Genomic DNA, 27,822 nt, shown 5'->3' on the forward strand with positions numbered 1-27,822 from the left:
AGAGCAAAGGATTTTGGGGGGTGCTGTGTGAAGCCAGGAGTTGGATTCAACGGTCCTTGTGGGTTCCTTCCAATTAGGGATATTCTGTGGTTCTACGAAAAATCCTAATCCAAATCATAAACTGCACGTGAGTTTCCTGGGCAACATCTATGGACCCATGATAGCAGAATACTAAAGTGGATTTGATTTGGAGGCAATTTCGAGCTATGCTGAGAACATGCCTTCGTGCAGCCTGAAAATATGGAGGAGTAAAAAAGATGGAAAAAAACGAAGAGGCCACTGTTTGGGACATTGCTAGTTCTCAGGGAGGTCTTACTGTTATTCATTTTCTGAACAGAATGGAAGAAGCATTAATTTGATGATAAAAGTTGAATATTTTAAAGTTGATGATTTTTGATTTTGTGTCCAAAGAGGGGCAACAAAGCTGGAGAAGGGTTTGAAGAGCAGATCTTATGAGAAGTGGCTGAAGGAACTGGGGTTGTTCAGTCTAGAGAAGAGGAGGCTCAAGCAAGACCTTATTGCCCTCTACAACTGCCTGAAAGGAGGCTGTGGTGAGATGAGGATAGGCCTCTTCTCCTGCATAATGAGTGATAGGACTAGAGGGAATGGCCTCAAGCTGTGCCAGGGGAGGGTCAGGTTGGACATTAGGAAAAAATTATTCTCCCTTATTTTCTCACACAGAAAGAGTGGTGAGATGCTGGCACAGGGCACCTGGGGAGGGGATGGAGTCATCGTCCCTGGAGGTGAACAAGAACCGTGTGGATATGGCACTAACGGACATGGTCAGTGGGAATGGTGAGGGTGGGTTGGTGGTTGGACTGAGCAACCTTAGAAGTCTTTTCTAACCTTAATGATTCTGTGTTTTGAAGCACTTCTCTAAAATTCATTCCACCTTTCAAAACCTTGCATCCTCAAGATGGTCTGCCACAGCCACCACCTCTGAGGTTTGATGGTAAAGCTGAACAAATCCCAGATGTGTCGATTCCGCTCTTTGCAGTTAACTAAGTACGGGACGGGGCAATCAGCACTTTGCCTGCGGCAGTTTCTCCGTGTTCATACATCCCGACAGCACCCAACCGCCGCTCTCATTCCCCTGCGGCGCTAACCCGCTCTCCAGGCCCGCCCGCAGCCCGACGGACTCGGAGCCGTCCCCGCCCGAAGCTGAGGCGGCGGGGCGGTGCTCGCCTTGGCCCCGCCCGGCGGAGCTGTTCAGGGCGGCGGGTGCTGAGCACCGCCGTGCCAGGCAGCCGGGCGGGGCCGGCGCCTCCCCGCGCCGCGCTCGAGGGTGCCGGCGGGGGGAGCCGGGCCCGCCGCCGCCGCCGCCGCCGCCTGGGGCCATGGCGGCGCTGGTACTGGTACTGCTGGCGGCGCTGGGCGGGCGGGCCGTGCTGCCGGGCGCGCGGAGTGCGGCGCCGCTGGCCGAACTGCGCTCGCAGATCTCGGGCGTGGAGTCGCTGCTGGAGGAGTTCCGCCGGCAGCTGAAGCAGGAGGACCCGGGACCGGAGGCGGCGGGGGGCGGCGGAGAGCGGTGCGGCGGCAGCGGCGGCTTCTCGGCCAGGCCCGACTCCATCATCCGCACCAAGGACTCCATCGCGGCCGGCGCCACGTTCCTGCGGGCCCCGGGCGGAGCGGCGGGCTGGCGGCAGTGCCTGGACGCCTGCTGCGCCGAGCCGCGCTGCACGCTGGCCGTGGTGCAGGGGCCCGGGCGGCCGCGGGCGGCGGCGGAGCTGGGCTGCTTCCTCTTCAACTGCACGCACCGCGGCCGTCCCGTCTGCCGCTTCGCGCCGCACCGCGGTTACAGCACCTACAGCCGCCTCGCCCCGCAGCCGCCCGCCGCCGCCGCCGCCGCTTCGTCCCGCGGGGCGGCCCTCGTCCCGTCCGTTCTACCGCCGGGTAAGGGCCGCCGCGCGGAGGGGACGCGGGGAGCGCGGGCGGGGGCCTTGCCAAGATGGCTTCGTGCGGGGAGAGCGGCGCCCCGCGCGCGGAAATGGCGGCGGCCGCCGGGAGGTGCGGGCAGGGGGAGGGGAGCGGCCGCGGGACGATGGCAGCTCGGCAGGGCGCTCGGAGAGGGGACTGCCCGTCTGCCTGCGTGCCGCCCGAAAGGTACCGCCCTGCGCAGGTTTCCCGTGCGCCCGATTTGGGATAAAGCCTTCTTAAGAGCGCCGGGGTCAGGCTGATGGAGGGGAGGCCGTTTCGCAAATAGACCGGAGGTAGCGTGGAAGCTCTGTGTAACCGCCAGAGTCCAGGCCACGTGAAAAGCAGCGGTTTGATCAGCCCTGAAGGGTATTTAAACGCAATGCAATCCAGAGCAAAACCCTGTCAGTGAAAACAGCTCTGTGTCTGGAAGCATAGTCAGTTTCCTAACACCTGATCAATAGAGCCTGCACTTTCTCCCACCTCCTGCAAACACCTTCTGTTGTTGAATGGTTGCATCTGAACTCCTGCCTTAATTTAATTACCTTCAGTTGACGATATTTCCTAAATGTTTTCCTAAACGTCTTCCTTCATAAATGCCCTCTTCAGCGTTCACCTTGGGTGCAGACCCAGGTAAACAGATCGCTGCATCCATCTCCCTACCCAAGTAACCAATTGCTGCATGCAGCCTGAAGGAAGGAAACCTGGTGGTGCTGGGAACAAAGACACTGTGCTCTGGAGGCCTCTGATATTGCTCCATTGGCTGGGGGTGACCTCAAAATTGACTAGCAGTTCTGCCCATGTTATGAGAACGCCAGTGGAAGCTCCTGAATGTGGGGGAGAGCGGGGGCTGGCTGGCTGGAAGTTTTCTGAAGGGCCTAGATAGGTAAGCTAGAAAGCTATAGGGAGATACCTGTGGAATTGAGACAAGGATAAGACGCTGGAGGGACCCAAGGTATGGCTTTGACATTTACAGCTGGGCGAGTTCTACACCCACGCTATTGTTAATGTAGCAGTTTCTGGTAATTGCATTTTATAACCCTGCACTTGGGAGATAGAAGGCTTAACACTGGAGTTTAAGTCAGAGAGAATTTAGCAGCTTTGAAAACCGTCAAAAATATCTTCAGATGTCCTTTGTCATTTTGAACTGCCTTAATTCCACCAAAATGTGGCCCTAGTGTAGAGTGCAGTTCTGTCACGTTGTAAATAATACGAGTGTTGAAGCATAATCTGCCTATTAGAAATCTTGAATTCCGAAGCCTTGCTTCTTTGGCTGCTTTTCTGACTATCAGCACTGGGCTAGCAAAGCCATTTCTGTTCCTAATCTGCAAATTGCTTCATGTCCTGTTGGGTTTATTTAGGAGTCTCCCTGCAGGCGGTATCAGAAGCTGGAGATTATGACTCCTTCATGCAATTAAGTCAGAGCTAAAGCAGAGCTGCAAAGGAAAATGAACTTTTATTCAAACATCTGCCAGCCGTGACATAAACCAGGAAAGATAAATAAAATTAAAATGAAATTATTTTGCTGTCTGATATTGTGTTACCACTGCATTCTTGAATTACATTGAAAATTAATCTGGACAATGTGATGAGGATGGATCTCTTTTCCCTTATGTCACCACATGGTTGAATTTGGGAAATTGGGGAAATCTCTTTGGTTTCAAGATTTTATGTCGTAGGGGAATCATGCTTTACCTGTTCTTTCCTTTCAGGATACTGTGGTGTTGGGTCTTCTGTTTCTCTTTGATAATCCCAAACAAACACCTGTCCATGAATATGGTGTTCTTGTAATTCGGAAGTATTTCTGAGCAGTAGAGTACAGCAGTCACTATGGCAGTTTGATTTTGTTTGTGTTAAGGACCTTCAGTAATCTGAAACCAATTGCAGTGATGGATATGTATTCTTCAGATCACGTGCACCTCTGTGTACTTCCAGGAGGGCCAGTGGTGGGGTGAGCTTTGTAGGCTGAACTTCCCAGTTTAAATCAGCCTTGAATTTTCCCTGAGTTTACACCCAATTTATTGCAGGTTTAAGTGGCAGATTTATTTAGCACATTTGGGCAGTTTGTGCTGTGTTAACACTGAAAACCCACTGAAAGAAGAGGAAAACCTTTTTGTCTTTGTTAGAGAAATTCTTTAATTCCAAAGAAAGAGTGCTTGAATGCTTCAACAGAGATGTGCAGCTTCCATCTGATACTCAGCACTGCTGCACAGTGGGAGATGCAGCATTAGGGTAAAACGATATCATGGGAATTCAGTAGTGAAATAGCCCTTTACTGCAAAGCCCTCACTCAGCTGGCAGCTCTGTTACTGGTGGGACACTTCTGTGTGAAGGAGGAAGAACAAATCAAGCCTGTTGTGTTCCCCTGCTTATGAAAAAGAAGTTGCTTATAAAGTTACAGCTCTTTTCAGTTCACAGGTCTGCCCTATCCCATGCTACAGTCTCTCTCAGGTCAGTTTTTTCTTTAGAAGAGCAAGAGATGAGTTGATTTGATGTTGATTAACCTTTCTGAAAATATTCTGGCAGTGTACAAGCAGGTGTTGTGCTTTCATTCTGCGTTTTGACAGGAAGGAGTCTCTGTGCCATGCCTCAGCATAAAGTAGCCCAGCACAGCTCCTGCCAGCAGTATAGCTCGAACTGTTTCAGGGTAGCATTCATCTGGAAAGGGGAAATATATCAGGTTGGATATTAGGAAATATTTCTTCCTTGAAAGAGTAATGAAGCAGTGGCACAGGATGCCTAGGGAAGTGGTAGAGTCACTTTCCCTAGAGAGATAGTAAACTGTGTGGATGTGGCACTGAGGGACATGGTTGTTGGGTATGGTGGAGATGGGCTGGTGGTTAGGCTGAGTAACCTTAGAAATCTCTTCCAGCTTTTATGATCCTTATTGCTTATGGTCCGAGGGAGCTGGGGCTTGCCTCTGTCTCAGAGTTAGCAGGGAAACCATCAAGTCATGTAAAGCAGACAGGTGGCACACAAACAGTTCCAAGTAGGAAGCAGAGGAATGAGCTGTGCCATTTCAGACCCAGGCCAGTCAGGTTCATTGTCCTCTTTTGACAATGATGAGAAAAGTTAATAATTCGTTAAAAACGGCACATAATTTATAGATACTAAATAAGAGTTGCCCTGGCACCATGCTGTTGGTGTTATAGTTTTGGGGTTTTTTTGGTGCTTTTTAAACTTCCTTGGTTCTGAAAACTGTGTTTGTAAACATTAGGCAAACCTTCCTGTGCCAGCTGGATCACTAAGAACTGTTTCATATTTCCTTATATCAGATTCTATTTTAAGTTATTTGTACATTTTCCTATGTTAAGGGACTTGCACTGGCATTTTCTGTCTTTGGTTTCACCTGTTTTTCTTTGAAGGCTTCATTAGAATGTCTTAGAGAAAAGCAACAGAGAGAGGGACTCCTCTTCTGTTAGTGGCAGTAAAGTGTGCCACTGCTTTGTGAGCTCTGTGCCTTCAGGCAGACTCTTGATACTGGTTAGGGCACATGCCAGGCAGATCCCCACACTGGTAGCAAGCACCTTGTCTTTCCTCATGCTCTACCCAAAGAGAGGATTTACAGGCATAGGCTTAGGAGGTGCTTTTCAGAGCTGAACGTCAATGTTCTTTGCATCTACCTTCTTCATTCAACTTGCTGTATACCCTGACAGTTCTGTGTTCATCCTCTCAGGAATGGAAGGAAGATGTCTCCTGCAGATAATTAGGCCTGAAAGTTCAGTAAATCTGGTGCAGTTTGAAGAAGCAAGGTGTTGTAGATTGCTTGAATGGGGTCAGAGGGAAAGCAGAGAGCAAAGAACAGAAAGCACTGTGCCACTCCGAGTGCCAGGAATGCACTGTGCTCAGAAGATGAATGAAAGCTGGTCAGGGAACTACAAAAAGATAAGATCTTGTGGCTAGAGTAGTTGAATGCTGATGTGTAGAACTAGATCACATCCCTCTCTTTCCCGCACCTTGTGAATACTATGGACAAATTACTTTAGCCACATCTCACAGGCTGTTTCCCTTAAGTTACCATCTGCTTTCTTAGAATCATAGAATGGCTTGGGTTGGAAGGGACCTCAAGGATCATTAATTTCCAACTCCCATGCCACAGGCAGCTTTGCCAGCCACTAGATGATGTACTAGATCAGATTGCACAAGGCCCCATCCAACCTGGCCTTGAATTCCTCCAAGGATGGGGCATCCACAGCCTCTCTGGGCAGCCTGTTCCAGCACCTCACCGCTTCCCCTTGACATCTAATCTAAATCTCCCTTCCTTTAGTTTGCAACCATTCCCCCTTGTCCTATCACTATCTACCCTTGTAAAAAGTTGATTTCCCTCTTGTTTATAGACTCCCTTTAAATACCGGAAGGCTGCAATGAGGTCTGCCCACAGCCTTCTCTTTTCCAGGCTGAACAAGCCCAGTTCCTTCACTCTGTCTTCATAGGAGAGGTACTCCAGCCCTTGGATCATCTTCGTGGCCTTCCTCTGGTCCCTCTCCAAAAGAGTCCTGTACTGGGGGCCCCAGACCTGGGCTTGTACTCCAGATGGGGCATCACAAGAGCAGAAAGGACGGGGACAATTACCTCCCTGTCTCTGCTGGCCACACCTCTTTTGACGGAACCCAGGATACCATTGGCCTTCCATGCTGCAAGCTTTCTTAGCCTAACCTGAAAAGCTTGTGCTGTGATTGGCAAAATTATTTGATACTCACAGTTTTAATCAATGAGTATCATATTTAGAGTATAACAAAATGCCACAGTCAAATGGTATGAAAATCAAGTATCATACATCAGACACTTAAAAATGGTGCTCATTTCTGATCACTGTTATCATTAGGTTGTGCACTGTTTTACTGGGATATCAGTTGACGTTGAATAACTATCAATCCTGTGAGGACATATCATAAAAAGAGACTAAAAGAGCATTGCTATGCAGAATACTGTAAAAGATGTGCAGCAACTGATATTTGAATATCTAGGTGGTTTACATTGAGATCAATTTTCTGTACTTCAGATCAAAAATGCATTGATGCTGGCAGTCCCCTTGTATTAGTGAAACATCCACATAGGGAGGATTTTCATGCCACATGCTTGCAAGGTAGCAGCTATTTCCTGAAGATGTGAACCAGAATGTATACGCATGTTTCAGTGAGAAAACACAAGTTTGTTTCCTTAGTTAAAGCTTAACTTTTGAGGAGCTTTTCTTTTTCACCCTGCACTAAGTTTGGAGGGCAGCATACTCAGCTGACAGATGCAGACATGCTGAGGCAGTTTAACTGCATGGTCTTCCTATGAGACTTGGGAAGATTGCTGCTGAGTGCAGAGTAGTGTTTGTCCTCGTTTTCAGGAAGTTGCACAATGGTGAATCAATAACAACCAAGAAAAATATGTTTTATATAAATAATTGCTGAATTACCTTTGATGAATGACCAAGCCTCTCTCTTTTTTTTTTTTTTTTTGATTTGTAGATGAAGAATTTGATGAGCCTCCAGTGTGCAAGGCAGGAGAAGATCTTGTGCTGCAGTCACCTGTCGACTGGGTGATTTTGGATGGTCGCGAAAGTTCAGACGACCACGGAATTGTGCAGTATGAATGGACGTTGCTGCAAGGTGATTCATCTGTTGAAATGAAGGTACACATGGAACCGCACATGTAGCCACTTATTTGCAGGTTGTTGTATTCAGTGTAGCTCAGGTTTAAATGTAGGGCTAAAAGTATTAAATGTGTTTGATTGAGTATGGTTAATAAGCACCATAATTAGAAAGACTGCAAGACTGCACAGCCTGAGCTTTCATGTCTTGTGGGTTTTGTAGTTCATCTATATCCAGTGTGGCATGTAACAGTCAGCAGCAAATGTGTAGGGTCTCATGTGTTTCAGCTCTGCTTTCTTTCCTTGTTGTTTGTTCTTACTGAACTTGGTTTTCAGCCTGTGTGATCCAGGTTAGAGACACTTCAATAATTCAGTTACTGAAAGTCATAAGGTATTTCACCAGCAGTCTTTCTGTCACTGTTTGTGGAGAAACTGCAAGGAAATGTCTTATGTAGACCATGTAAGATATCATGAGATCCTATTTTATTGTACCTGTAATTGGGTTTCAGCTTAAAATTAACAATCACGAGAGGGATTCTCCATTCTACCCTTGTTTATAGCTTCTTAGGAGCAGCAGAAAAGGAAAGGAAAAGTGCTTCAAATCCAAAGTGCCAACTCACAGCCTGTACGCAGGCCATGGTGTTCAGCAGAGCGCACTGTTAAAAGGTGTGTGTACCATAGACATCATTGTTGCTGAGATGCTGATGATGGATAGGAAGACATTAAACAGGTCAGAACCAGCAACAGGAACAGTCCCATTTTCAAGAGCCACCGTGAGCCTCCTTCCTGTTTGTAAGGTCTTTAAATAGAGACTAGTTTTTATTTATTTAAACCTGCAAAATTCTCACATTCATCTTGGTGATTTCTTCGTATTTAATAAATAAAAACAACTTTGAGAGGCTTCTGCTTAAACAGATGCTTTTTTGTTGTGTTCAAACTGCTGTGTTCAAATGAGCAGGGATTTCTCCCACAAGTACATACCCTGATAGTTTCCTTCACAGTTTAATTTGTAGAGATGAATTGATAGTTGTGATCATTCATACACATTCAGCTTGCTATCTTCAGTGCTTTTGTTGTCATCTTGATGCCACTGGATTTCTTGTGATCGATTCTTCATAAACTGTGCATGAAACCACAGCTGCCAGGGAAAATGGGATTGTGTTTATTTATGATAGCTGGCACCTGTTGCTTTGTAGTTAGATACCAAAAGTAAATAAAAAGTACCAGACATGGAAAGACTGCTATAAAGAGTTCTTATTGTACTGTAGAGAAAAGACAGTGTTTTTTTGTTTTGGTTTGTTTTTTTTGGTATTGTGACTGCTTAGCTTAAGGATATTGTGCTTCTCAGATTGCTATCCACATGCTGTAGCTGAGAAACTCTGTGGCAGTTGTGGGTGATTGTTATTTTTTTTAATGCTGATTATTTGGAAAGTTCTCCAGTTTGAGCCAAGTTTGGAACAGAACAGGTACAGTCAGGCATCCTTCAGGGCAGAATGGAGATAAAAAGGAAAGCACAGGGATGGCGTGTTCTGAAGTCAGCTGTGCTTCTTTGGAATTGCACTGAGAAGAGAGCTGTACTGTGCGGTTCAAGAGCTTTAAATACCACATTTGCACTCCCAGCAGTCATAGTGAAGGACAGCAGGTGCCTTTTTGAGCATATTTAGTTTTGTAATACAATAAACAATAACATTCTGCAGTGTCATATCCATCTTAAGAAGGTAATCAGTAGAAGGCTGAGATAAAAGTACATTTCAATAAACACAAATGGAAAGAAATTTCATGTCAGAAAATTAACTTCCTGGAAGAAAAAAATGAATTTACCAACATATGTCTTCATAAAGGTAGGCCTCGGATTCTTTTAACATATTTTTGGAAATTCCAATTCTCTGTGTGTGAAAAGCATTGCACAGAAATAATGTACTTAGTCCTAGAAGTTACAGACAGATCCTTTATTGTAGAAAGCAATGAAGACATTGCTGCCTACAACTTCATGAGGAGGAGAAGCAGAGAGAGAGGTGCTGGTCTCTTCTCCCTGGTCACCAATGGTAAAACATGAGGCAAATGCATAAAATTGCACCAAGGTAGGTTCAGACTGCACATTAAGAACAATGTATTTACTGTGTGGTCAAACACTGGAACAGGCTTTCTAGTGGGGTGACTGATGACCCATGGCTGCTAGTCTTCAAAAGGCATTTGGACAGTGTCCTCAGTAATATACTTTAACTTCAGGTTGGCCCTGAAGTGGTCAGGCAGCTGGAACAAATCTCTGAACGTCCCTTCCAACTGAGCTATTCCATTGTATTGTGTTGTACTGCATTGTGTTTAACTCCACTTCGCTCTGCTCTGCTCTACTCCAATCCCTTTTTTTTTTCCACAATTTCTTTTGCCAGGTACCACAGCCAGGAACACTGAAGCTGTCTCATCTTCAGGAAGGCACATTCATTTTCCAGCTCACCGTGACAGACACTGCTGGTCAGCGGAGCATGGATAATGTCTCTGTGACTGTTCTTCCCATGGCTCATTCTGCAGTAGGTGAGAAACCGACTGCAGCTACTGCCCATATGACACCCAGGGTATGCTGCTCAGAGCGAGGGTCTTGATGGAGGCAGAAATCTTATTCTCCATTTCTATCATATTATTTCACCCCTATTTGTTGTATAATAACATCTCTTTCCATTTTGAGTCGATGTTTGAGAAGCAAACATCATGTTTGTTAGTGCAAGAATACTTCAAGCTTTTAAATATTCATACCTATACTGCTAATAAGCAAGTAGGGTTGGAAATACTGCCATGTGCATCAGACACACTGTAACTGTTCACTGTGTGGTCAAGAAGGGTATGGAACAGGACAGGGTTTGTGCTGCAGGGAAGACCCAATGCACTTCAGCTTTACTGTGTAATTTTGTTAAACAGTGAAGCTTTATGTTATTGTGAAAACCAAAACTAGAACTGGCCCATCATTTTTTAAACTCTGAGCTTGAGAAGCATATAAAAGCTTAAAAGGTAGAAAAAAAAGACATTTCAGTGGCTGTCAGTTTGGGGCTCTTTAATGTAATAACTTCTAATTACGTTGTAATTTGCAGGATGCTAATACAGATCTGCTGCTATGGCACAAAGTAAAGGGTAAACTAGCATCATTAATGTGTTTACTGACCCAGTGAAAGCCCTGCACCACTGCAATATCACTACGTGAGGGGGTTGTCCCAGTTGGCAATAAATAGGTATCATGAAAAACTGCTTATGAATCTGTTTAATAATATCTATGCTCCAGTAATGGGTAATAGAATCCTATTAATTAATACTTAATTCACCAAAAGCAGCCAGAGAATTTGCTGATTCCTTTGTTTTTTTGCTTTGAGAATCTCTTGAGTGGCATCCCTTGAGTGGATTTGCTTTTTTTTTTTTTTTCCCCCCAGTTCTCCAGTTATGTTTGCACTTCAAGCACTACTGCCATAGTTAAAACCAGTGCACAGGGCCTCAGTGCACACAGGACCTGCACTGTTATTAGGACTGAAGTTAACGAGATGCATTTCCAGAGTATGATTTGGGGATTTTAAAAATATTCATGTGTTCCTGCCATACTTTCTTTTGCAATGCAGAGGTTTAATGTTGTTGCTGTGGTGCATAGCAGTATGACAACCAAAGGCTGTCAATTGCTTATGCAGACTGGTTTGCTGTTAGAACCATAATCCAACACTGAATTTGACAGTGCTTTACAAAGCAATGAGATGCACTGCTGTTAGAAGGACAAAAACACATATATAAAACAGCTGATAATTACAAGGGTCAGGATGGGTTTCAAGAAAACTTTTAGTATACAGCTGCAATTATGAAATGTCAAGGGACATTCTCAGTTTCCTGAGAAATCTAAACACTGAAGCAGGCAGCAGGCAATTCTCTTGATAAAGGTCACTTGTAAGACCTTGTGCTCAGACCTGTTCTGGTAGATGCTTCATAGGAGTCAGTGGATTGTTCATGTGGATAAATGATGAACACTTTCCTAGCATCCTAATTACTTAAAGAAAACATTCCACCCCATGTAGTCCATAGGTGTGCCTGTAAGATAACTTACTATCAGTGATACAGAATGGGGATGTGGCAGGAATTACATGTTGGAGAAATGCAATTCCAGCCACCAAGATTTCATTTATCTTCAGGACTGTTCTTAGTCCTCTAAGCCTGGAAAGATCTCCTTTCAGCATAAGCTGGCAGAATTTAAATTGCAGCAGGGCTGCTGCATGGACTGTAGGGTGCTACAGCCTCCAGGTTAAGTGAGCTTGTAGTAATACATTTTCAGAACAGTGATGAGGGTGCCAGGAACAGCTATCAGCTGTATTACCTTTTCTATCAATATAATATCATGCAGCTGAGCCTGGTCTTCAGGCTTTTCTGCGGTTCTTGCTGTAGTGTGGTTTAGGGTTTTCCTGGGTGCTGCAGATTGTAGTCATTGACTCGGTACTGACTGTTTGGATTTGTCTTTTGGTAATTTGAAAATTGTTTCTCAACAGCCTGTGTCGGGGTTTGCTCTCGCTACCAGTTTATCTGTGATGATGGCTGCTGCATTGACATCACGTTTGCCTGCGATGGAGTGAAACAGTGCCCCGATGGCTCCGATGAAACTTTCTGCCAGAACCGTAAGTGCCACATGGGGTAACACTGTGAAAGTCACTGCAGATTGTGCAACCAAAGGGAATTGATGTCCCCTTTCATGGTATCCCCTCTCTTGAACAAGCAGCTTGCTACCAGCATGGAACCACTTATTGGATATAATATGTGAGAAAGATTTAGGTCCACATAGAGCAGATGCTCAGAAATCAATTCCATTGTTTTTTCAGTGTATATAAAAATGATCAGAGGTCTCCAAAGAACAGATTTTGAGTTAGTTTTCAAAACTGAAAAGATCGGTTCTTTCTGTCTCAATCTCAATGAGTACCTCAGTGGTACACTTCAAAGTGCAGCTAAGTACCTGACCAGAATGTGAAATGCTGGATATTTGAGCATGCACTGAACCATCAGTGTCATTCTGTTAGTTTTCATTATTTGCCTTCAATATTTGCCTGTGTTCAGCAGAGTGAACAAAAATCATCAGAGGGTGAACTGCCTGCCGTAATGGCTAACCACTTTCATTGATACGACAGTTGCTGGATTTCACTTTAGAGTTCATGAGTATATTCTTGCTCTATAGTGACTTTGAGCAACTGGTAACCTGCTAAGTACATGGAACTCATGTTTCATCATTTGTCTGAATCTAATGAAGTTGTTTAGTTCTCCATCAGAATATAAGAGTTTTGATTCTTGATTCTATTTACATAGTCAGCCCAGGACGGAAGACAGTGACTCATTCAGCCCTCAGCACTGCTCAGCAAAGGACTGTAGGACTGACAGAAAAAACAGACGAGAACTTATCTGCAGAAAACACCCTGAAAGCCACTGTCAGAAATCAACTGCTTCTTTCACTGGATGCAGACACATCTAACCAATCGCTTTCTCAGGGACCAAAAAAACAAAATAGTGGATTTGTGCCAGGTAAGAACTGAAAAGCATCAGTTTCAGTAAAGCACCCTATCTTGAAGAAGAAAATATCTTTTACCCTAATCTAAATTAAACTGGTTTCAGGTGTCTGGTTGAGTGAAAACTTTTACAAATGTTACACAAACAAACAAAAAACCAACAAAAGCAGCTTGCAATAGGGAAATTACCAGTGAGTATTGCTTCATAATTTTCAAGTCTGCTTCTTACTAGATGCAAAATGCAGAGAAAAAGTTAAAATGCAGAAACGCTACAAAAAAACCCCACAGTCTAAGGAGCAAAACATGCAGAGAGCTGAATACAAGCTCTGTCTTCCACAGGTTCACCTGTGTAAGCTGTTGTTTTTATTTGTAGCATGGTACCTTCAGCAGAATGTAACAAAGTACTATTCAACTTGAGTGAAAGTAATTGTGTCTCTTCTAGTGCTAATTGATGGTTGTTTTCTTATTATTTTTGTTTGTTTGGTTGTTTTTTTGTTGAAGTGGTATCTTGATTATTATGGGCACTTTTTTTTTCCGAATTGTACCTCTGGGGCAGGAGAAATCTTCCATCACTACAGAGTAGGCTTGGTCTTTGGAAACAATCTCATGTCTCTAGTAGTATTCTCCATACTGGCTGCAAGCCCGTTGTGAATCACTGTGTAGTGATATTATAGGCACCAGTCATCAAACATTGCCTTATTAAAGCTCCAGAAGCTGCAATGAAATTGGTGTGACTTTTAAGGCAGCCAAAATACAGGTGGTTCCTGCTGGTAAATTAAAATGGCCTGAAACAGCAATTGAATGAAAGCAGATCTGTGCACGGAGCCTTAAATGAGTGCAAGTCCTCCCACTTTTATTTCTTCAGAGTTCGGACAGATCCTTGCTCCTCAGGATGCAGCTAATTATTTTCTTCTTACAACAGAGCAGTGCTTAGTGCCCTCTGCTGCTGGCTCTCACAAAGGGCACTTGCCTGGTTCACTCTTGTATCTTCATATTCTTGAATTTCATCTGTGGAGTCTGCAAAGGGAGTGAAAATAACGATCAACAAGAACTCGATTGCTCCAGAAAATATTTAGAAACTTAGGGCAATACATTCTTTCAAATGCTTCCACCTTTTTTGTCAGTGTAAAACAACCTCATTGTTCCTTATCAGAATGAATTAAAACTGTAGTAGGCCCCAAACCTGTTTGGCTCTCATAGTTCTGAGTGACACCTGATACGAGCCTACCTAAAATAGAGGTCAAGTTGCCAAAGGCATTGCAAACTAATGGAAAGCCAGCTGCTAACTGTCTTAAAAGCTACTGGCTCATGAATCCGGAAGTAAAACCAAATTGACATCACTAAGTTTAGCAACTGATAATCGAATATTACAATCAAACATTATGATCAAAAGTTTGTGTAAGAGTGACACCTCAGTGCTGTCATTTCAGTGTCTGACCTTTGCACAGTAACTTGTTCTTGTTCTGAAGGTAGCTTTGTACACAGCAGTAAGCAATTAAAAAAAATACTGTAAAACTAAATGTGATGGGTTTTCAGTGGTTATTGTAGTACCAGGAACTGCTGTAATCTAATATTTTAAACGGGCAAGATTTCCAGCTGACCTTGTCTGTCTTTAATTCTTTTGACATCAGTCAGAACTTTCAGTTGAATTTTATGTAGGGATTTCCTTGTAGAAGAGAAAGACCCAATGCTTAGTGAGCCAGTAGCCCAATACTTTTAACCAAAAAAGCAGCAGGGAGCTTTTAAATAGCTATGGCTCAGTGGCAAAGGGGGTGCATGAGGTAGGACATGAAGGTACCCAGCTTCTAAGGGCAACTGACAAAATCTCCTCTGAATTCCTATACTCTCCTGCAGACATTTAAACTTGATAGGAGTCATACACTGTACATTTATGATTCCCCAGGGTCCACAGAAGTTCAAGTCCTGCCCCATGAGAAAGCATCACAGTTGTTATGGACTTGGGCTGACAGATATCTAACACATTCCTAAAAATACACGCAGATCCACTGAGTTCAGTTTCTTCCCACCACTCTCATCTCCTTGAGATGACAGACCAAATTTAATAACTACAATTATGCTACATTTGCTACAAAAATGCAATGACACTCTGTATACATGTGAACGTGTGTTTTATGTTAGGTAACTGGTCCAGACAGAGGGAGAACTGAATTTGGTTCCCAAAGGTGCATCATGTCTCACTTCCTACCTCTCAGAGAAGTATCCATGCTGTTGTCAGCGAGACTTGCCAGCTTCCTGCAAGGATGTTTGATTTGGTTTAGAGTAACAAGAGTAGAAAGTGGAGGTCAAAACTCTTCCTTAGTGGCGAGCACACCCACCCTGGGCATCCTGACTGCTTGTCCTTTCTCTAGTCATGTCTGTGTGTTTTAGCCAGCAATTACTGAAAGTTAGGAACCTGCTTTAGCAGGGGGGTGGATTGGATGATCTCCAGAGGACATTTCCAATCCCTAAATTAAGTGATTGTGCCTGGGAGAATAGTATCAAGGGAAATTTATTCCAGAACACCTTATCCTCCTAATAATTTCATTGTTCCCAATTTCCTTTAACCTGCTTTCTTTACTCTAGTGGACCCTCAAATTTGGCTCTGATTCAGTACAATTTTTTGGTAAAGATTTACACTTTTTCACATTTTCATATCAATGTGCAAGTGCAAGGTAAGGACTATTTAAAACGTCTACCTGACCTAACAAGGGATTTAGTAACAGTAGAGTTATAAAAATAAAAAGTCATTCACTGCTGACAATGGATGATCCCTATTCTGCACGCCTGCATTTCCAGCAAGGTTCCTCTAACTCCAGGGCAATGCCAAGTCCAACATAGAGCCTACTTTGAAAGCCAAGTGCATGGAATCTTTTACAAGTAACAGACTTGTGATTTACTTTCATGCAAGCTAGAAGACCAAATATTTTATTCCTTAGTTGGAGTGAATGCAGGAAGAGGAATTTGATGTCAATAGAGGAGTCCTTTCCCTTTGCAGACATGCCTCCAGAGTGAGGTAACCCTGACTGCATCTCCTCCAAAGGCCAGCTCAGCAGTTCTGCATGGCTGCCTCCAAAGTGCCCTGGCATTAATTTCCAGGGAAGCTCTCAAGCTAAAACGAGTGTTTGGCACTACTGCACTTGTAAATGAATTCATTAAAATTCAGTTGCAGCAATAGACCAGGTTCTAAGCATCAACAGCCATTCTAGCAAGCATGCTCATGCTGACAGGTTGAATTCATAAGAAGCTTGAAGATTTTCACTTCCCAGCATAGCAAACTCAAGTGTATAAAAATCACTGTAACAGCTTTGCATACCCCCGGCACAGGGTCTGTGCATCTCTCCAGGCTGCCCACACCAGCTGTTCTGCAGTACTGTTCAGGGGTGGGATTACAAAATTTGACTGAGTGCCCAAGCATTAGTCATGTTTTCACTGTAGAGGCATGAACAGCAATAGCTGAAATTTAGGGCACCCGTAATGGACTATAAACTGCAATTTCCTAGGCACAGAATAGAAAATAATGTAAGAATAAAACGAAACTCACATAACTTGTTTTAGCAGGCAGGCAAGAAGCCCAAATATGTAAAAGTTATATCACCTTTTATCACTTATTTCTCTTTTCTCCAACTCCCAAGGCAAAATCTCAACAAGTTAGTTTCATACTTCTTCCTTTCCACCTGTTTCCCAATGGGTGCAGGGTGTCAGGCTCCCAAAACTCTTTGGGGAAATCATTTTCTAGTTGATTAACAGATAAGATGTTGAATGGTATTGCCCTCAATAGCCTCTGATCCTGTAGGAAAAGCCCTATATCTTAACAAAACTTACTGCTGCAAGATTTGCTGAAAGGATTCTATTATTTTTCTGCTCTTTCAATTTTTTCCCACTTCTTTTCCGTTTAGGTATATTTGCCGAAAGTCCTTACCAGCAGTTGACTTAAATATTCCCTCCTTGCTCAAATGGAAGGGAAATAAATTTATAAAACAGGCATTCAGATGTGGCCTTGTTATACAGACAAGCAGCTCTAAAAAGAAGCTGATACCTTCTGGGAATTTCCAAGATAAAGAAAAATATTCATGTAATTCATATAGGGAAACAAAACAGCTGCTGGTTTTGGTTTCAGTTACATTTGAGTTACTTTACACAGCTCTGGCACCTTAACGCCAGCACAATTTACACTTAGCATTCTCTTAGATCCTTTCATATGCCTGAAGAACTCAAAGAAACCTTCATGTGAGGAGAAAGAGGAGGACTGTAACTTATTTCTGAGGCATTTCCCGGCATCTGATGTTGGTGTTCATACATGCTTAGCCTTAATGACAGCCCAGCAAACCCAGAGCCTGGAAGGATGCATTGTGTCTTAGAGTGGGGACATGAGCACTAACCTCACACCTGCAATGATGGAAAATAACTTTGGCTCGAGTTGAAAGGGTTTTGTATTTTCTCCTTTCCCTGATGAGACAGCTTTCTGCTTTCTTGTTGGGTAGGAGGTAGATGAGTTACATGTTCAAGCTAATTGACTAAACACTTCCTTTTTAACACCCACCTTTAAATGGAACACCAGTTATAATACTTCATATTTTTCTGACAATGCAGCATAAGGTTTCCATTTTTATCACTGCAGAGGAAACACACTTCCAAGAAATATTCACATTGCAACCAAAGTGCCCAAACACAATCATCACATTATAAAAAAAAAATAAAAAAGGCACATTTCTGATTTTTGTGAAGGCATTGAATTAAGCTGTCACTCTTGCATTAAGCAGCCCCATAGCTATCAGCTCAAGCCTCCAGTGTTGGAGTAAAAAGAAATTCTGGCTGCATTACTTTTTTACTCTCATCAAGCAAAACTGCAGTTGTCTCTGCTCCCAGAGTGAACACTTATTGGCAGCAAAGTGCTCTCCTCCTGAACTGTTACAAACTATGTTCTATTGCACCCTCTCTTCCATGCACAGCTGTGACTAAGTCATCATCTTTGAAATGTTTTCCCAACATACTTTTGTGTCTTCCAAGAACTTAAGTTCTGCTTCTCTGCGTGGCAGAATTAAGGAAGTTTGGGCAGCCTTTATATTTCCTGCTCTATAAGCAAGAATGATGAAGGTAACATAACTTGGAATAGCTTTTTTTCAGTGGAATGCAAATGCTTCTAGTATGCTCTAGCTCACATTGATTGGTCTGTGCCCTGTTATGAAAATATTTAAAAAGGAGAATTTACATCCTTTTTTTCAGTGGAAAGTGACCCTACTTAGGTTTGGTTGAAATGCACTGCGGTTTGCAATGCTAAAAATGAATTTACATTTTAGCATCAGTTTCACATTCTTTCAAAAATTCGAATCAATATTCACTTGTCTTGCTTGGCTTTATGCAGATAACAGTTCCTCAGGGAAAAAAACAGATGATAAAAATGGAAATGGCCTAATGGTGCCAAAGAGAGATCAGCTCGGAGATGGTCGTCCAGTCCCAGAAACAGGTAACTCTGATCACACGAAGTCATTTTGAATTACATTAGAATTTTTCAGTCAAGTGACACAGACCCAGACATTACGGTCAAGAGCTGAACAGTGTGCTCCCATGCTCTGAACCATTCTCAGCACACATGGTCACACGTTTTAGTTTCTCACTGTGAGTTGCCCCAAATATTATCACCAAGCTGATAGGCTAGCTGTATTTTTATGGAAAAATTTGAGTTCTTCCTCTACTGTTTCTTCACTGTATTAAGCATAATCTCTCTTACCCTTTTTGTAGGTGCTGTACTACCTTTGGCCTTAGGTTTGGCCATCACTGCTCTACTGCTGCTTATGGTTGCTTGCAGACTACGTTTAGTGAGACAGAAGCTGAAAAAAGCTCGACCCATTACATCCGAAGAATCTGATTACCTCATCAATGGGATGTATCTCTAAAAATCAGATTTAGGTCTGTTGTTTTCTTCCCTTTCTGTTGTGTCCATGAACCTCTGCCTCTAAAAAAGGACCAAAATCTTTAGTTAAGTTTCAAATGTAGAAGAAGCTTCTATGATAAGGAAACATGTTCTCCCCCTTCAGTGATGAATACAGATGTGGGTGGGTGCCTGTATTCAGAAGCGTTCAGGCTCCAGAGGGTAGCTCCAGCTGGCTGTAGAAGATGCCACGAGGTGGAGAATTCCCCAGGGGACTTGGGATGCCCTTGTCCTCCCCATGGCTACCAGGGCCCTAGGGCAGAGTGCTGAGGCAGCCAAGGCCACCAGGTCCCCGTAGCATTGGCAGGAACAGAGAGCAGCTTGTCACCACCCTGCTGCCACCAGTGTGCTCTGCAGTGGTTACAGGGATGCTGTAGACCAACATGAGTGTACCATCCAGCAGAGATGGATCCATGCACTTTCCCACCTCGGACACTTGGAATGTTATAATTAAAAAAAAAAATTGTTTTGCTTTGTTAACAAAAAGCAATTGCCATCTAAGCACCAGCATTTATATTGACATTTAGGATTTAAGGAACGGAACACATTTTTCATTCATAGTTTAAACCTCTGAGCAGCTAACAAAGTCATGCTTACTAAATGCTAAAATGAAAAAAGCAAGCACTCAAAGTTGGGACTTACCAGTGCCTGACAGCTGTGGTATGTGATCCCAGAGCTACATCTCCCCTCATACAGCAGGCTTCAGCCTTTTGTACCCACAGCTCAGTGTGCTCCACCCTGTGAAAGAGCACTTGCCAGTGGTTGTTCTTCAGGGCACCAGCCCCAGCCTTGCTACACAGACTGGTTAGCAGTGTTGGTACTCTGGTGGGTAAAAACCAAAGTTAATTCTAGGCAGATGGGCACACAGTCAGTGAGACTGACGCTTCTGGCAGAGCAATTAAAACCCGGCCGTGCTTCCCCCACAGCAAGGGATTCGTGCTGGCTAATTCTTAGCTCCCTCCAAAGCTTGAAGGCTTCAGCAATGTGTCCCCATCCCAGCAAAATTCTCATAGAATTAGAGCAAGTAATCGATATGTGTGAGTGAATTTCAGACGTGTTAACAGTAAATTGTGTACAGTACATGTTATATATACATATATATAAATATAGACACTGTGCTGTCTACTTTGTTTGACTGTCCAAGGATGTTGCATTCATCATGGGTCCCAATAGAAATGGAGGCAAGACGAGGCATGCATCTTTTTGTATGTCGTCTTTTTACTTCAGCATCTTCAAGTCTACAAGAATACAAGAATATTACCATGTATACAAATAGTTCTTTGAGTTGCTCAGTCCTGATTACTTTATGGAAAATAGCTCTAATAAACCTATTTTATTCATACATTTCTTGCACTGCATTTATCTTCAGATACCAGCTGAATGTTCTTAACTTCCTCTCACTGGAAAAGGAGAGCTCAAAGTACGATACGGTGAGCAGACACAAGCATGAAAAGCCTCTATGAAATGGCCTTAGAAGCTGGGATATGCAGTGAGGAGAACGTAGGGACATTTTGTTGCAAGAAGGCTAAGAAGGAGAGAGACAGACCTCCCCTCTTTATCCATTGTTGGCATCAAGAGCAAGACTTGAGCCATGCAGCACAGCAGCTGTGGAGGTTGGGCTGCCAGCACTGCTTCCCAGGGCCCTCCTGCTGAGTGAGGAAGAGTCTGATTGTTCAGACTGCAGCAATTGATGGCATCCAGGAGTCTCTGATGCTATCATCCATTTCTAACCTGGGAGCACAGCTTCTCTTTCTACAGCAGGCATGGCAAATTGTGCAAGACCCAGAAGACCGCATTACAAATACAGCCATCCAGAAAAGACGCGCTACCCACCTGCTTAGGGTGCATTTCCCATCACTGAAAAAAAATCATTGTTTGGCTTTGTTTGCAGTTTAGTGAAACAGCAAATCCTTCTTCACCATCTCTCCACAGCAGCAAGAAAAGCAGTGCAGCACTTGGCAGCAGCTACCAATGTGTTGCAGTTGTCTGCCCAGAGACTTCTAAGAGGCGGTGGTGGGATTTGCTGCTATGCAGACCAATGCACTAAGGTACCTGGAAACTCCTCAGCTAGTCTGAAATTAAGAAAAAACTTGCGCTTCACCAGAAAGCATGGGCATCCTCAGCCAGATGAAGAGCAAGACAAAGCCAGCTCAACTCCTGCAGTTTGTACAAAACTCAGTAATGTTCACTTTCTACAAGTTATTTGCCTTAAAATGAGTGACACCAAATCACTGAGCAGAAGCACACCTGAGCACATCAGGAAGCCGTGCTCTGGAGCATGCAAGGAGCCCCGTCCACTGGCTCCTGCAGCCCTCCTTGCAGCTCCCAGGGCTGACTGCAGACCGCCCAGCCCAGCTGCCTTCCAGCACCAGTGTCCCTTCGCCAGAGAAACAGAGAACACAGACTGTTCTGACAGCATACACCAATGGATGCTACTTCTCTGAGTATTAGGAGAGGTCATCAAAATGTTTCATTGGTGTTTTAATGCTGAGCAAGGTACACATTTTGGTTAGATTGCTTTATTTTGAATTGTTTTGCCTTTCAGACACTTACATACACATAAGTGTACAATCTGTTTCCAAGTATCAGGCAGTGCCTACCTGAACCGTATCTGCAATTCGGAATCCCATTTTTCTATGCAGTCCCATTCTGAACAGTCTTGGCCTGAAGGCCCCACACCTTCCATGGTCTTGCAACATTAGGGAAGAGCAGTTCCAGAAGCACATTTGCAAAACTAGAGGGCTGAAACAGGTCAGCATGATGCTCCACTTGTTTTTAAAACCCTAAACAAAGCATAAAGTTCCAGTCCAAACTGCAAACTGGTGGGCGGCTGGCAGGGAACAGGGCAGCACAAACACAGCACAATGGCCTCCCCATGTTGGAAACTGATTATTTTGCTTTCTAGTGGCAGAAGCTGAAATAGTACAAGCAATGGGAAAAAGCTAGAAAAGATTCAAAGAGAGCTGACAGATCACAGAGGCAATTAATACATTGGGATTACTCTGAAAAATAGAGCCCACAAAACAGTTTGGCCAGAGTAAGAAAAGGCAAAAGTATTTGTAAACAGGGAATATTTGGGGGAGGGGGAAATGTGTAGAATTACCTTTACCATGTATTTTTCAGCTGCTAGTTAGCTCAGGTAGGACACAAGAACATAGAGCTACGAGTACACGTGCAATACAGCAGAAACACCCTCAGGGCACCAAATGCTGCTCTGGACCTCTGGAGCACAGAGAAGCCTGAAGCACTGAGCCACCACAGAAAGCCATAGCAGAAATAACCTTTTACAGGTTTCAAAGCATGTAAACCCATTTTAAAGATGATAGAGCAGGAAATTTTAACACAGTTTTGCATACCTTCCAGTTCCTAATGCACAGAGGAGATGGCACTGACATTAAATTCAGAACAACTTTCTTCAGCCATGCTGTTCCCCACAACTGCAATGGATCAGCGATGTCCATAATTACACAGCAGCCCTGTAGTTAGAAAGGAAAGCCCAGAACCCAACAACTAGACCAGGCAGCTGACCTCAGCCATGGAGGAACAACAGTGCACACATACAGAACTAACAGGCTTGGTGAAAACCCATTCATGTGCTCTCCAAACACGCTGGTGTCCACTGTAAGAAACTCCAATAAGCACCACACAACTGCATTTACACACCAGACTTGGTAACTGCTGCCATGTGCTGCAGCACATTAACTAACTAAAAATGGACACGATTCTGGTCATTTAGCATTTCTTATACAGGCTTGCTTTCTTATTGGATCTGCGAAGTCTTGCGAAGGCAAAGATTTCAGAAATAAAGAAATAAACCCGGACATCTAAATTCAGCTTCCTCTCAATTTATTTGGCAAAGTAGCAATTCAGACATTTCACACAGCATTTATTCAAGCTCTTCAACTCTTCTGCACATCAACCTGTCCTCTTCTCCAAGAAGCTTGTACTTCAGAACCATTGCTCCACCACGGAGGGGTCTTCATTCCCCAGTTCCTAACGCTGCCCCTGCATGCTCCACCCTGCCCAAGCACCCCGACTGCCATCAATTCCTTCTGCAGAACGGGTGCCTTGTCGCAGCCTTGGTCCCTGAAGTGTTCTCCTCACAGAGCTGTTGCCAGGTCTCAGCTCCGTCACCTCTCCTGCCTTAGGCTAGCTTGTTACTGTGTCCAGAGACAAAAATTTGGAGACAGTTGAGTTCTTATCTTTCCTTTGACTAATTAGTGAGATGATGTAAATAAAGCTGAACTCAAACTGAATGATACAGTGACCAAAAGGCTGAACATGAGCATGCATCATTTAAGATAGTTCACTTCAACACCAACAACTAGATTCACAGTTGATTGTGGGTTAGTACAAATTCAGACACAGATGGGTTTTTCTGAACTGTGTTTTCTAGAACACACGCTGTACTAATTCCTTTATAACATCAGTCTGTGTGCTCCCAGACGGTGGCCAGATCGGGAGGTGGTACACTGACTTCCAAACATCTATGTGAATTGATACATCACTTTCACACAGGAATGGGACTGTGCCGACCTTCGCAGGGAAGGTTATTTAAAATTTTACCTCTTCCAAATCCAGAGGCCTTTGAATTTTTTAGCCTTTGTGCTTTCAGTGATTAATCCTATCACAAAACATAGCTGTTCTGCCACAGACATCCAAATGCATTTTACAGTGATCACGATGGCTGTGTTTATACTGGTTATTTTATTCTATAATCCTTTTTATCATTAAAAAGAAAACAACAACATGCTGCCTACAATATTTCCCAGTTGCTCCAATCTGAGCAAGAAGAATCAGACATGCTTCTCCACTTTTCCAAAGCAGCTCAATTTGCTGTACTGCTTTGCATTTTCCTATACTAAAATAGAAAACTTGGGGCAGAAAAAAAAAATTTATAGCCTTCCAATGATTCTTCTACATGAAAGTTGAACAACTGTAGGTAAGAGTCCGGGATTCTCTACCCATTCTACATGTATCACACATGTTTTCCTTGTATAACAAGAGTTTGCTTTTCAAAAGAATGGAATTTTTCCAGAGTCAGAAAAAAAAGAGCACATTAATTCAGCACGTGGCCTTGTCAAAAGCAACTTTCGCTTTGAACCAGACTAGATATTGATCTGTTTCCTATTTTTAAATAATGCAAAGATCTGTATGTCTGCCACATACTGACCATAGTCCTCCACACAAGCACAAACTCCCTCTTGTTTTTAGCCTTATTATCCCAGTGACTGGGATGCAGCTCTCATGTATTTTTGGAGGCAAATCTATGTTTACTGTAACAGCAGTGAGCCGTAAACCAAAACAGCGTTTCAGGTTTTCATTAACTAATTTTAGAAACAAAGGGAAAACCACGTCTTTTATGTCCAACTCAAACAGCAATGTTTAGTAAGAGCAGCCAACTTCGATGTTTTTAAATTCAATATATACAAATGCCTGATTTTAAGGTAATAAAGCAGCTGATTGTATCTACTACATGCTAGTCTATGACACCATGTCAAAAGCTTAAAAAAAAAAGTTCATTTCCTTTTAGTAGCATCTAGCAGACATTGGAACACAGAAAACCTGGTATTGCCTATGTAGTGTCATAAGGTGCACAGAAGCAGTTTTACCAAGGGACACGGGAGCCAAGAGAAGTGAGAGTGTTCAAGTACCCCCATCAAAATTAGAGTTCACAAGCTATAGATCTTCATCCACAGTTCATCTGCAGAAATTCACTTCAAACAGATGAGAGTAAAATAAAGGCATGTTAAATAAAACAGTGCCCACATAAAACTTTTTACCATATCTTTATCAGATTTGCCTCGAGCATCTAAAAAAATAAAACAAACACCACGCTTTTCCATGCTGATAACAACAGTATAACGAAGTCCAAAACAAGCTGCAATGCTGTTGGTTTTCAAAAAGCTTTTAGAACTGGAGATGAGCAGTCCACTGTAACACTATGTTTGGGTCAAGATGATGTAGCTTTTACAATTCATCCCTGCAGAAAGAAAACACACACAGTAGTTATACTTCTAATCTCTCTGGAAATTAGATTTGAAAAGTCTTGTTCCTGTATCAGAACACATTTAAAGGCTCAAACAAATTGGCAAAATTTCAGAAATCTCTTCAAGCATTTAGTCAAAAAGGAAATGCAACAGCAATCTCATACTGTCTCAATTGTGTGACCTATTGTGAAATACAAGTCCCTTCTCTACTTCAAATAGATCATTTACTCAAGTGAATGTCTGCCACACCACCAAAATCAGTAATTTTTTTTAAAGTTACACAGCTGGCTGTCATCCAACCTCCACTCGCTCCATACTGGCAAGAAACAGAGCCAGGTTACTAGACAGTGCTGGCAAAAACCATTCATTGTAGCTACCAAAGAGACAAGCTTAACTGCAGTTACAGTCTCTTAAGAAAACTGGGAATTCAGAATGTCAGGGATTGGAAAGGACCTTAAAAGATCCACTTCATCAACCTCACATCAACATCATAAAGTCTACATCAACTATTTTATTTCTTTCTCAGAGAAACTGTATTAGCTCCTGAAACACTAAATCATAGTGTGCGATTTAGAAAGGGAGTTGTTACATCAGAAGTAAATTCAAGGAGGAGAAAGGATGCTTCAAGAAGTCTCTAAATCACTGTGATGACACAGGAAAATGCAGGCTTTCATTTCTACACATTCTGCAAAACACACTGAAACAGGGAATCCATAGAACCCATATTCCAACAGTGAAATTATCTCACATTGGTGATTTGTTTAAATATTTCCAAAGCATTAACTTTAATGCCAGATGCTCATCAAATCTGAAAGCAGTGCATTGGCACTACGAACACTGGAAAACTTAATCAGAAGTGTTTGCTTTTCCCCTCTTTCATCCACAAGGCACAAGCAATCTATAAACTGGGCTTACTGCACTTTCTTTTAGTAAGTGCACTGCTCTCATTAGCCATAGCTAATGTTCGAGTTAACAAAAACCTCACTAATGTGATTGCTGGCTCAGTACACACCAGTATTTCCATCTATCATGCAAACTAACCCACAAAAAATATAGTGCTACGTGCACACAAGCAAAAGCTTTGAAGTTACAAAGGCGTTACTGTTCACAAACCATAGAGCATGGAATGGCAACATGCACATCATTTTAAAAGCAACTGATAAGGCTTCTGCAACCAGTTCTATCTAATGCAGCTGGAATACAAATCTTACGATTTGTTAGAAAAATATTTGCATTCTTTGCACTTTGCACTGCCTTCTATAGCATAGGTACTGATAATACAGCTTCAGAGTGTCACAAGAATTGAAAAAGCAGAAAAAAGCAAAAGGGAGGACAAATCTTGGCAGCAGCAAGATAAAAATCTGTTTACAGCCAAATGTTTGGAAGGTCTCTGTATTTGAATGTTTCACGGAGTAGGTATCTGCTTTAAACAGATGAAATGAATGAACCTCTGACACAGAGATTAAAACGCAGTGCAGGTGACTCTTAGGCAATTACTCCATTCTTCCTTAATGCTTCCAGGAGCTGTGCCACCTGTTGATATTTACATCAAAAAATATGTAAATAATGACTACTGTTACTGCTGGTTGAATCTCAACATGTCTCATAGCTGCTGTGATTTGCATCCTGAATCCTACCACATACTCTCACAGCTTTGCAAAAGCCAGGTCTTTTACTGCGCCAAACACTTCTGGATCCTTCACACCCAAGCGAGACCCTCAAAAAATTGAAAGCCAAAGAGAAACCCTATACTTGCTCTGGAAGTATTAAAGATGGCACATTACTCATATACAAATTTTGGCAAAGTTTTTGCCAGCTAACTTAATGTATTTGAGGGTTTTCTCTTTTACAAAATGGTATTTGTACTTAGAATTCAAATGAGCTATATTGGCATGCCAGTGTGTTAACCAATCTCCCATTGCTTTAAGGTGTTCCCAACAAAAAAGAAGTACATCTTAGATGTCACTTTCAAAATACAGATTTTCATACTCTGTTTGTTCAAACATACACTGGTAGTAAGGGGATTGGCCTCCCTCAAAGGACTTTTCACCCAGGCTTCACTACTTCTGAATCCAACAACAGCATGCCAGCCCAAAACAATTCATCATCTGTGTGTTAAAATCATGCAGTGCTTATTTTTTTACAGTTATGAGAAACTGAGCTCATGTGTGCATTATTATCTGTGTGTACAGAAATGTTAAAGAAAAACATTTACAGCTTTTCACCTAATGCAATTAGCTAGCAGACTGAAATATACATTGCAAAACAGCATCAATTGATCTTGGCCTCAACTGTATGAATCAGAAGCTATCATGCTACAACTGTTTTGTGAAAGAACACCAATTCTGAACATGATGAAGCAGTTCCCTGCTTTAGGAATGAAAGCACTTGATGTGATGTTACCTGAGAGAACTGAGCTAAGGATAAAGGATTCTTGAAGTCCTCTTAAAAAAAAAAAAATATATATATATATATATATATTTCTTTTGTAATATATAAGAAATATATATATATATATATACACACACACCATTCAAATCCAATTAATTTGGGATCTACAGCTGCAGGAGCCTCTCTTATACTACAGCCCTTTATTACAGAGAGATCTAATTAAGCTCTTTCAGAAGAGTAAATGAGTCTTTCACTGATCTCCACTCACAGGTCTTCAACAATTTAGGAAAGATAAACTGAAATCTAAGAAGCTCAGGAAAAAAAAAAACAAAAAAACAAAAAAACACCACACCTCTTTTTTCTTTGATGGTAGCATAGATAGCAAATACTGAATTGTTATTAGGAGATTCCTTAGCAGCAGGTGGCTGAGCAGCACTTTGGTCTAACCAATCAGGAAAAGTATCAAAAAAAAAAAAAAAGACAGGTAACCACCTCCTTTAAAGTCTACAA

At 42.7% G+C, this 27,822-nt stretch overlaps 2 protein-coding genes across 3 annotated transcripts in view; one reads left to right on the plus strand and one right to left on the minus strand.

The window, feature by feature from the left end:
- Positions 1-1,313: 1,313 nt before the first annotated feature.
- Positions 1,314-20,275, plus strand: LRP11 (LDL receptor related protein 11). Its single transcript, XM_052673537.1, has 7 exons — positions 1,314-1,893; positions 7,371-7,534; positions 9,883-10,024; positions 12,001-12,126; positions 12,806-13,018; positions 18,365-18,466; positions 18,742-20,275. Exons 1-7 carry the CDS (start codon positions 1,338-1,340, stop codon positions 18,894-18,896), a joined length of 1,458 nt encoding a protein of 485 aa, XP_052529497.1. The 5' UTR covers positions 1,314-1,337; the 3' UTR covers positions 18,897-20,275.
- Positions 20,276-22,762: 2,487 nt separating this feature from the next.
- Positions 22,763-27,822, minus strand: part of PCMT1 (protein-L-isoaspartate (D-aspartate) O-methyltransferase) — a 35,499-nt gene continuing 30,439 nt past the window's right edge. For both annotated transcript variants that reach the window (XM_052673557.1, XM_052673548.1), the window contains exon 8: positions 22,763-24,914. Coding sequence is in view for 1 of the 2 variants with exons in the window: in XM_052673548.1 (XP_052529508.1) it covers positions 24,902-24,914 (13 nt within the window). In the remaining variant the exon portion in view is untranslated. The remainder of the gene's footprint in view (positions 24,915-27,822) is intronic.

This window comes from Tympanuchus pallidicinctus, unplaced genomic scaffold (assembly GCF_026119805.1).
Source record: "Tympanuchus pallidicinctus isolate F22 unplaced genomic scaffold, pur_lepc_1.0 scaffold1, whole genome shotgun sequence".
NCBI lineage: Eukaryota > Metazoa > Chordata > Aves > Galliformes > Phasianidae > Tympanuchus > Tympanuchus pallidicinctus.